Here is an 11,264-nt window from a genome sequence, read left to right as displayed (position 1 = left end):
ACAGAGAGAGGAGAGGACAGGAGGAGGGAAGGAGAGATACAGGAAGATAAAAGAGAGAGAGAGAGAGAGAGAGAGGGAGAGAGGGAAGGATGGAAAGAGTGCGCTGTTGATTTTCAAGGTTGAAAGACTGAACAATAAGAGTTCAGATGCAAAACCCTCTAAAACCGTCTGACCACATTTCTTTTAAATGAGCATTTAAAATCAGGCTCCTATTGGTTTTTGCCTATAAATCAATATTTCAGACCAGGAAGAGAGTGGTATTTAGTGGGTTTTGAAGTTATTATTTGATTAATGTATACTATGTGTGGAGAGCATCCACTCACCATCTTTATCTAATTTTTGACGTAGGTGGCATTTAGAGGCTTTTGGATCTGAACCCTTCTATACTTAAAATGGAAAAAGGCGGGTAACAAAGAACTTGTAAAAAGATTTTTATTTTTCAATAAACTTAAAATGTAACACATTAGATCCTTCATGACCTTTTCGATCTTACTTCCATTTATATTAATGGTGGTGCAGAAATGTAAAATTTGGAGTGAAATTACATGATTGTGGAAAGTCATGCGTTCAAATAATAGCTTGCTCATGCATGCAATTTCTTAATAAATCTAGATCTCAATATATACATGTGACTGAAATGTCATTTTTAACAAATTCCTTCAAACAATAATGAATATGATCTGTTGAATAAGGCCAAGCAATTGCTTCAAATGTTTAAATTACTGTATGATCCGCACTTGGATCATGCGTGTATAGCTCCTCGATGTCCATTATGCTCTAGTGTTTGTGCTCATGTTCTTCTACACACAGTTCTGTGCATGTAAATGTGCTATTGTCCTATTGTGTTTTCCACTGTCCACCATCTGTGAGTAAATGTTTTGACAGGAGAAGAAATAATGACAACAGCTTTCAGAGTTCCCACCAGATGTGCGCGTTATCATCCGAAGTTGGTATCTGTCGAAACCCCCCTGCAGTCGTTTACCAGCAGCACCAGTGTGTGTCTGCGTGCTCGTTGAATAGCGAGGCTTATCTCTTCGAATCCAGCAACAGGCCTGGTCTGTATAGGTTCATTCAGGGGACGTGAGTGTTGTGTTGTGCGGTCAACTAGGTTCAGTCTTTACCAGAGTTCCTCTCCATGGAACGTGACGGAGCGGTCAATAAAGGGATAAGCATTCCACATCTTTTTTTCTGTGTGTTTGTGTGTGGAGATAGCTGAAATGGTTGAACATTGATCTGGCCACCACAAATAAAGTCTTGTCAGTCTTTTGTGGCCTAAAAAAAACAACCTAGAAATGACAGTGAGATGCATTCAGAGGTTAAAATGTGCAATATGAATAGTAGATCTCATGGTAGGTCTTGTGTAGGGGTTTACCACTGGGCCTTCTTGTGTAATCCATTACCCTGGAAAGAGAAACAATGTCAAAATATAAGTTCGGGTCATCCATATGGCCATAAGCCATAACATAAGCATCTGTAACCTTTTATGCATTATATATTATAACATACAGTCTACCCAGGTCATGTTGTCACAGCTTGCAAGATCTATCAACTGTAAATGGTGAATGCATTGTATGTATCAGTAATTTACTACCTGAGTAAGTAGTTGGATATCGAAATGGTCTGCCAAATATCTCTCATTGGATGCAATGCTACTCAGTACTTCCCAGTTTGATGGGTTTACTTATGTAAAAAAGTGATTATTTCCATCTCCACTGTCCCTGCTGTGAGAACATGTCCTTCTGGTAAGTGACCGTGAGGAAATCTATGACTCTTTGCAGAAAATAACAGAGGAAAGCTGTGAGACCTGCATAGACACATTCCAGGAATGAAATTAGATATACTGTGGAAGAATTAGGAGAGAGAGAGAGAGGGAGGGAGAGAGAGAGAGAGGGAGGGAGAGAGAGAGAGAGAGAGAGAGAAAGAGAGAGAGAGAGAGAAGAAGGAGACACAGAAGAAGAAACATGCAGGCCCATAGGGAAAGACACCAGGCGGATGACTGAAAGTCAGAAAGAATCCAATTGACTTGGAGGAGAATAAACATGAAACCAGAGCAGATGCTGAAGAGTGAAAGAGCTCTCCAAAACTTAGTTCTGGAAAGTTCTAGAATGGAATTCGTTGATGATTCTTCACTACTGCTCGCAGGCATGATGGATAACATGTTTACAGTCTGGATGGTTATATTTTTTGTAGCAATAAAACCACACCACTCTATATTAGTAATTGCTACATAATCAATACGTTTAGCATAAATATTACAGCATTTGTTTTACAGAACTACGTTTTTTAGTTATTTAGATCGGCTAACTATTTAGCCATTCAGATTCTCATGCATGCACTAGACTGCAAAATGTCATCCATGTGAATGAATGGAAGGGGCAGCGTGGAACAGATATGGCTAGTGGACAGTGGACAGGCTGTGTGGGAAGACGGAAGACCGGAAGGTTCTGGGGAGACGGAGGACTGCCCGTGGACCTACGCTGCTGGCCTGGCTGGCTTCCTCCTATGTGTGGCTGGAGGGACTACTGCCCCCATTCTGGGCTGGGGGGGTGGCTGTGGCGCGAGGGATGTCATATGACTGCACCTCTGATTTCTAATAGGAAGGGGGGGGGGGGGGGGAGGACCGGTGCACGTTGCCATTAGGTTGTTAGGGTTAGACGCACACAGACAGACACACACACACACACAAACTTATCCAAATCCCAACCGCTGCACACATTCAAATTTCAATCACACATATCCAAATTCCATTCATAGGTACACATTTTTCAGGTAGAGCTACATACAAAAATATATCAGAATAACACAATCAGTCATCTGTTTTTTCTCATGAAATACAACAATAAATGAAGGTCAATGTTATTTATGTTAGCAATCATATAGTGGGCTACATCATTTTACATTGAGTTAGGGTCTATAGACAGAACATTTTAGAAGAGGTCAATCATGAATGTTAGTTTAAAGAGTTTGTCCAAGCCTCACACATAAACTCACAGTGTTGATTCCTTTGCTGATGAGGGCTAACTCAGTGGGCTGGTAGACAGAGCTGCGTAGCTGACCATTGTAACCGCTGTAGGGGGACACTGGCTTGTGGCCTAAAAAAAAAAAAAACAGCCACAGAAACTGCATTCAATACAACAGTATATCAACAACAACAACACAGTCAAGTATTAATTGTTGGCAATGTAACAATATGACTGTGTTCACATAATGTGTATTTGTTTGTCATTCAATGTTTTTATGTCGGTCTCACAGAGTATATCAGACAGGTAAGGACAAGCTGTCCTCCATCATTTCTCTCGTAAGCATCCTCGCTGAGTCTTTACCCTGGGGGGAGGGGGGGAGGAGGTTGACGACTGTAAACAGACCGGGCAGCAAAGTATAGACACTCAGACCTGACCGTGGCTTTTCCGTCATAAAAAACCTGACGTGGGCCACTGGAGATGGCTGAGGACCCCGAGGGGGCCTGAAATGCCTAGTCCCTCTGTGAAATATCTACCCGTGATGATTCTGTTGCCACGCCTCGGTCACCACAGCAACGCAGCAATGCAAACACAAGGCCTGATGTAAGCTCTAGAAATGTGCCACCCTACTGTATGTGGAACAGGGAGAGTGTGTTCTGAGGTTATAGTGGCCACCTTTATCTCTGCACAATATTCTATAATAATAATAATAATAATAATAATAATAATAATAATAATATAGTATATATATATAATAATAAGCTTTATTTGTATAGCACATTTTATACACAGAATGCAGCTCAAAGTGTGTACGTATGTGTTATTGTTCTGCTCATAGATATGAATATCTATGGTTCTGCTGGGGTTCTGAGGGGTGGGGGCATCGGATAGAGAAATTAACTGGTATTAAAATTGAACCTCATATAGGCTATTTTACAGAAGCCCGCTCCACTGCCCTAGATTAAACGATTTTCTTAAGTAGGACTCGGGCCAAAAATATGGTACATCCATTAATATCTGAACCCGGAGGTAATAATTACTACTATGAACAAAACAATTTTTCATATTCAGCACAATGCGATCAATTGTCTTCTGCTATTTCTTCCATCAAAGTATAGCAAAGTATTGTTGTCTGCAAACTCTTGCAGTCTAAGGCTACGTTTATAGACCCTTTCAACAATAACAACAAAAACAATGCTTGAACGTTCTATTTGGGCCCCAATCTACTTCCTCTGCATTAAGATAACATATGGAATGTTAAAAAGGAAGTCTTGTGGGGCCAACTATGATGCTGATAATGGAACTCTCTTGAAAGGGTCCATACGGTGACAATGAAAAGAGAAGACGCAGAAGTGGCGTCTCGTCTTCATTTTTTTATTCGCGTTTAGACGAGCATTCTCAGGGGGAAAAATTTGTTTATATGAAGACGCAAGAGTATGTGATATTCGATTGGATATGCATTCCAGACCGCTGGGTGGTGGTGTGATAGAACCCCGGTACGTCACGCGCAGACATTCTAATTTGACAGTTTAGCCAGAGAGGTAATCAAGGATCTTTGGTTTAGCCGTTTAGACGGAGACGCAACCCGGGTCGTCTTCAAAACTCTACACTCTGGAAGGAGTCTTCAGATTTTTGGGTCTTCAAGCCCCGATGGCGGGGTCGCCGTGTAAACGAAAGGCACTTATGATAAAATATTTTGTCGTCTTTCTTCGCAATCGTTCTCGTATAAACGGCCCCTAACTATCACTGGGCAGAACTGCAACAAAACATTAACTGGCAATGAAAAGACTGGGGTTAACCTTTTCTGCCTGTATTTGCGTATGTGTTCATTTGTATGCAAGTGAGTGTGTGTCCATTTGTATGCAACTGTGTGTGTGCGAGAGAGAGAGAGAATGAAAAAGAGACAGAGAAAGAGAGAGAGAGGGAGAGAGTGTGTGTGTGTGTGTGGGGCGGGCATCCAACCCATCATCAAAGGCAGCCTGTGGCGGTGTGGGCAGCGAGAGGTAGGCACACAGGAACGCAGTGTTCTCACTGGCCTTCCCGCCGTCTGATCAGATACCCGGCCTTGAGTGCCTTTACAACATCAGCATATCAAATTCAGGAGGCTAAGCAGCGACACATGAAACCTGCGCCCAGATTTCAGGATGTTTTGGTGCCCTTTTTTTTTGGCCAACCCTCACCTGCCGCCAAGTCTCACGTCCTGTACTGTCCTCTAAACACGAGAAAGCCTCAACAAACAAGCCCCCCCAAATTCCGCACGAGTGATAAGACTGTGGCATTAGAGGTGTTTGACTTTGGAGTGGCAGAGGGTTCCAAATGGCCATCTGATGGTATTTTGTTGACATAGGTCTATATTAACTGTGATAAGGCAAAATAGTGAGGCAATGGGTGAGTCATAACATGCTATCTTTAGCTGAAATTTCTTTTCAAGGTTTCTCTAAATCATACCGTGCATGTGTGGTATTCTCTTTTTTACATTATTAAATCAATTAGAGGTTGAGAATAATGACATAGATATAGATGTTAAACATGGTTTTGTATCTACAGAACCACGGGAGCTACAACAATATGCTAGCATATCTCCACATTTAATGTTGATATCATCCACATCTTTTCTCATTACAACTGTCATTCAAGTGAATGAGAAAACACAGAGAAATCATGTGTTTGATAATGAACTGTTACCTGAGTTGGGCTCGTCCATTGAGAAGGCCTTGTTCTCCATGAACATGTTCTGCGAGCTCTGCTCCTTAAGGATGGTCTCGTAGCCCACGCCACGGCTCGGGTACAGGTCCTCTCGGAACCCCGGCAGGTCCTCGTCTTCGGTGTTGCCGAAGCCGCACACCGCCGGGATGGTGTGGAGCAGAAGGAAGACCCAGGCGTTGGCCACCAGGGCGATAGCCAGTGTGGGATCGTCCCACGAGGGTCCGCCGCCGGCGGCCTGGTCGTTCCCGTAGACGTACATGGCGATCCACGCCGCCCAGATGCCCATGGAGAGCAGGCCGGTGGCCAGCACGCACGCCGCCTCCCCGCGCCACTGCTTGTGCCGGCCGGCGAAGGCGGGCAGCGCGGTCAGCACAGTGGCCAGGAGCAGGCACATGACGTAGATCAACGCCATGGTGAAGTCGTCGTTGGCGATGTTGCACGGGATGGCGTTAGCTGGCCCGCTACCGATGCCGATCGTGGTGTTGGTTGGGTACCGCACCACTGTGATGATCAGCCACTCGGTGTTGATGATGACCTCCACCAGCCAGAGACCCAGGGCGCCCAGGCAGAGCACCCAGCCGCGCGGTCCGGTGTCTCGCCGTGCCAGCAGGTTGAGCCGCACGTTCTGCGCCACCAGGCAGGAGAAGCCGCCGGCGAACAGCACACCGAAGAGGAAGCGGCGCGCAGCGCACGTGGAGAAGTTGCGGCCAACGATGAAGGCGAACGTCAGGGAGAACAGGCCCGTCGTGAACACCAGGAAGCCGGCGTGAAGGCCCATTGAGCTCCGCTTCCCGGGGTCCGTCAGGAAGGGCAGGCTGGCCAGCAGGACGATGAAGAGGACCAGTGAGCCGATGGCGCCGGCCCCGGCGAAGGCCTCCACCACGATGCCCCAAATGGCGCTCAGGTCGCACAGGTTGTAGTAAAGGGAGTCCACGTTCGGGCCACAGCCCTGCGGCGGGTTGTTTACTGTCTTGTTAGCAGCACAGCAGTCCGGGACAGAGATGGCCACAGCCACCAACAGCAGCAAGCGGACACTAGTGAACGAAGGCTCCATGGCTGCCTACACACAAACACACGTGCACACACACACAGACACGCACACACAAGAGGAGAGGAATGAGTGTGATCATGAATTGGGCATGGCTATATGGTGAGGGTTTGGTGTTCAACGTCACTCTCTCCTGACTAACACACCCCTTGGAATAGACAGCTATGTCAACACTAAAAATACCAGTGAAAAGACAATCCCAAAGTCATACTAATGATATTCTTACCATAAACCTGTCTTTGCCATTACAAAGAACTGCCCTGATCAAATATTTGTTTTTCCGTGCATGGGAGAGAGACAAATCCCTACTACAGGGTAGGGGCCAGTTGGGCATTGCAGGTGCGCTCTGACTCAGAAATGTATCCCTGGAATTTCATAAATCATTAATCGGATAGTTTCACCCTTAAATGTTGATTTTGCGAACAAGAGAGAGGTTTCAACAGCGTCATTGAAAACAGAGGAGAAAAAAAACAGAGGGACAGAAAAACAAATGCACATGATAAAACTCAACAGAAATATCTACAATAAAATATGTAAAAGCTGTTACAGAGGTAGCACCACAAACTAACCCATAAAACCGGGACACAGCATGCAATACACACTCCTTACTAAACATACAGCCACACATACATCATATCCACAGCCATAATGATCATATCCAGATATAGTGATAACAAATTTGAATATGACATTTCTCCTCTCAAAGCTGGACGACATACTGGAAACGACTGTAATATGTAAACAATGCTCAATTCTTCACCTTTTTCTTCTCTACTGAAGAACTAATATTACATACATGCTCTGGTGGTGTGGCCCTTGTCCCTCACTCCTTGTCAGTCTGCTGACAAGTTGATCTTAAATAATTTTCATATTCTCATTTCACATTATTCCCTCATTTTGTTTTTCCTAAATGGTTACCGATACCCTGGCTGACAGAAGACTAGATTAATATGATATGATATCAGTCACTTCTCCGTGTTCTACATTGATGTCATAGTGAGTGCGCATGTAAAAAGCCCCTTGCTTCACTACCCACTATCCTGAGGTGAAAAAGTCTTCAGAAAGTCCTATACCACATATGTGTGCCAATCATTCACTTAAACCAGCTGCTTCTAATTAGCACAACTCTTCAGGCAGGTAGATCAGCTGATTGGTGAGATCACCTGTGTTAAGTAAAGTGCACAGGTAGATCCAACACATGGTTGGACTTTCTGAAGCTGGACTTTTCCACCTCTGCCAATATCACATAGGCGCTCTGGGTGGCGTGCCCCAGTCCCTTATTGCTTGTCAGTCTGCTGATGTCAGAAGACTATTTCATAACCAAATCAATGGAGTCCAAGCTAGCTCATGTCCTGCAGGAGAAGTAAAGCTCTGACGTGAGACGCATATGCTTCCCTCGTCACATCCATACAAATGTGTGTTTTTTTTCAAATGTGTTTTTTTTACACACATCGCTATGTCCAGATAGGGACCACACAGTGTGTGTTGTTTTTAACACATCTCTATGTCTAGATAGAGACCACACAGTGTGTGTTGTTTTTAACACATCGCTATGTCCAGATAGGGACCACACAGTGTGTGTTGTTTTTAACACATCTCTATGTCCAGATAGGGACCACACAGTGTGTGTTGTTTTTAACACATCTCTATGTCCAGATAGGGACCACACAGTGTGTGTTGTTTTGAACACATCTCTATGTCCAGATAGGGCCCACACAGTGTGTGTTGTTTTTAACACATTCAAGGGTCCACCTTTCCTACTACAATGGGTAGTTGGTGGGAGACTTTTATGGTGTCATATGTAGAGAAATACGAATGGTGACATCACCACTTGTGTAAACTATTCAGTGAGTAGATATTAGATCCATAGATAAACATGAGAAAAGAGTCCGCACTGGAGCTCCAATGGAATCGATGGTTTAATCACCACGTGTAACATTTCAGATCAACTTGCCCTTTCCTCAGACATCAGTGTGCTCTTGCTCAGAGCTCTAGTGTGTGGACTCTTTTCTCATGTTTGTCTAAGGCTCTTTGAGTCCAGCACCTATTTTAAACCTCTGGGATGTGCGTGCCCCTTGCACAAATTAGATATTAAATCCACCCACACGGTAGCCACGGAAACATGGGAGCAATTGAAGTTAGGATTCAACAATATTCTAAAAGCAACCGTTAGAAAACTTAGATAGCACCTCCTAAAATCATTCTTACACATCAACTTATACACTTCAAACGAATACATTGGGCATGCGCTGCCTTGTAAAAAAACGTTTTATAAAATCAAATTAGTCTCAAGCCCTGACTAGCAGCCCAGATCAGACCCTTGGCACAACAATGCACATGTTTAGGGAGTGTGTCCCAACCAGACACCTCTGGAATGACATCTTTTCTATAATCTCATCTACTTGGAATTAAGAAATGACCCTTGCCTCTGCCTTCTGATTCACAGGTGTCTCTTGCTATCTCCATCCTAATCTGCCCTTAAACCAGGCCCACAACTATCCAGGCGTGGTCATGGATGATCTTGTCAATTCAAGACCTCCTTGGGAAATGATGTGTTCAGAAAGCACCCAGCCCCCCTCCCCAACACATGCACACACACACACACACACACACACACACACACACACACACACACACACACACACACACACACACACACACACACACAGACAGATGATGATATGCTTTAGTATTTGATTGTAACATCATAACTGCTGTCTATTGGCTCTTATCAATTTTGCCATCTCTTATTCTCTCATGAGCTGAATATTTACTGTTTGGTGTAGGCTACTGTAGTTTGTAGTTTATATCTGTTAACTGTAACTCTGTTTGTAAAATGACACTTCTTTTTAAATAGAAAAATGATTATCGCCAAAGAATTTATTAGGAAAATGCCACAGAAAAAATCTCAATCCATATATTTAGGTATAGCTGAGCTGAATGTCTTTAACATTCACACTACATGTCTAAGCTTGTTACTGTTCTCTATCAATGATTGTATAGAGGTGTATTGCTAATCTATGGATGTTTGTGGAGTTACTGATTATATCCCCTGAATCAACACCACACACAAAACTATTCATGGCCTTAGTGTTGTTCACCCTTTGGAATTCGAAAAGCAAATATAACACCACATATTAGCCGAATGAAAATCAATTCCCCACTTCTGTTTCTACCTTTGAAGCAAAGGTTACCTAATACGATTTGTAAATAGGCTATAACTATTACATTCCACACGTCCACTGTAAGGATACTTTATTTACAGAAATGTACAGTCTATGAGGTGAGGGCATGGCAATATTACAGACGCCCATTTACAGTTTAATTCCCTACTGCAAATGGCTTGTCTAACGAAAGATGACAACCGCTGGAGCAAATCACAATGCAGAACGAGGAGCTTTGGCCAATAATACTTCACTCGAGGCGGGACTTAATGTGCCATACACAATGATCTATCACCTGCGCAGGTGGAGAATGGGCAAGCAAGTTGAAAAAGTTGACTAAAATGTAAACTGTAATTTAGATTAATTTGGCACAATACTACGCGCACAAGGTTGCTCCAACCTTTACAATGTAAATAGAACAAATTTGATTGATGCTGACGAATCACAAGAAATAGCCTACTCTAAGTTTAGCCTAATCCTTCCAATGTCTCATGAAGTGTTAACTTTTCTTTGTCAGGAGTATGCTCATTTCAAACCGACTAATACATTAGTAAGCTATTTCACTCAGTCATAAATTGGCCACGCAATTCACATCACAAGTACAGTATACAAAGCCAGGCTACTAGGCTATTCATATTTTCAAGCGGATGATGAAACGTACCTGATTAGAGGTAATTTGCAGGAGTGTTTTCTGTAATCCTCAATCTTCTATTATGAGTGCTGAGAGAAAGTTCACCTGTTCCACAAGCAGAAGACAAATATTTTCGACATTCTGCATCCAACGTGCTCAGCGGCGCGGTAAACAAGCAGACTTTCTAGTAAGCAGAAGGTAGGGTCCCACTCTATAGAAACAATGCTGCCTTTATGTAGTGTAGCGATAATCTAAAAGTAGCCTAGGCTACTGCTGAATGCGCAGTCCTTGGACGTCCACGACTGCTCCACCTATGAGCTCAGACAAGTTTTCGAATGAAAGCAAACCTCAGTTGATGTAGTGAAATTGGTCCCTAGCCTGAGAATGCTTACTCACCGCTATTTCTCTCTCTCTCTCTCTCTCTCTCCCTCCCTCTCTCTCTCCCTCCCTCCTACTCTCACCTGTATGTGGAGTGCAGAAGAATCTCTTTCTCTGTTTCTTTTTTCCCCTCCTGTGTGTAGCATATGTGGTTTGGTGTGAGAGAGGGAGAGAGGGAGAGAGAGACTTAACAATATTAGGGAGGGCACTGAGCAGCAGAGACCTTTGTCAGCTGTGGTGAACCATTCAAAATACTAAAGCAAAATACAACAAATAAAAAAAATTCAATTAACTTTGTTGCTCCTCTCTGGGTTGAAAGCCCAGGCCAGGTGTCATCACCACAAGCAAGTTCTGAAATAAAATACAAACGGAACTCG

At 43.6% G+C, this 11,264-nt stretch overlaps 1 protein-coding gene across 4 annotated transcripts; it reads right to left on the bottom strand.

The window, feature by feature from the left end:
* Window positions 1–415: 415 nt before the first annotated feature.
* gprc5c (G protein-coupled receptor, class C, group 5, member C) lies at window positions 416–10,995 on the bottom strand. Of its 4 annotated transcripts, none has more exons than XM_048234153.1 (5): window positions 10,540–10,990; window positions 5,646–6,722; window positions 2,992–3,092; window positions 2,477–2,590; window positions 416–1,401 (listed from the first exon to the last, which is right to left on the bottom strand). In XM_048234153.1, the coding sequence occupies exons 2-4, from the start codon at window positions 6,718–6,720 to the stop codon at window positions 2,501–2,503; spliced, it is 1,266 nt and encodes a 421-aa protein (XP_048090110.1). In that variant the 5' UTR covers window positions 6,721–6,722; window positions 10,540–10,990; the 3' UTR covers window positions 416–1,401; window positions 2,477–2,500. The 4 variants fall into 4 exon arrangements, with proteins under 4 accessions (XP_048090110.1, XP_048090109.1, XP_048090112.1 ...); XM_048234152.1 differs by having other exon boundaries at window positions 5,646–6,726; window positions 10,540–10,989; XM_048234155.1 differs by lacking the exon at window positions 10,540–10,990 and adding an exon at window positions 7,475–7,730 and having other exon boundaries at window positions 5,646–6,726.
* Window positions 10,996–11,264: the final 269 nt, after the last annotated feature.

This window comes from Alosa alosa, chromosome 22 (assembly GCF_017589495.1).
Source record: "Alosa alosa isolate M-15738 ecotype Scorff River chromosome 22, AALO_Geno_1.1, whole genome shotgun sequence".
NCBI classification, from domain to species: domain Eukaryota; kingdom Metazoa; phylum Chordata; class Actinopteri; order Clupeiformes; family Clupeidae; genus Alosa; species Alosa alosa.
This window is presented reverse-complemented; position numbering and strand designations above follow the sequence as displayed.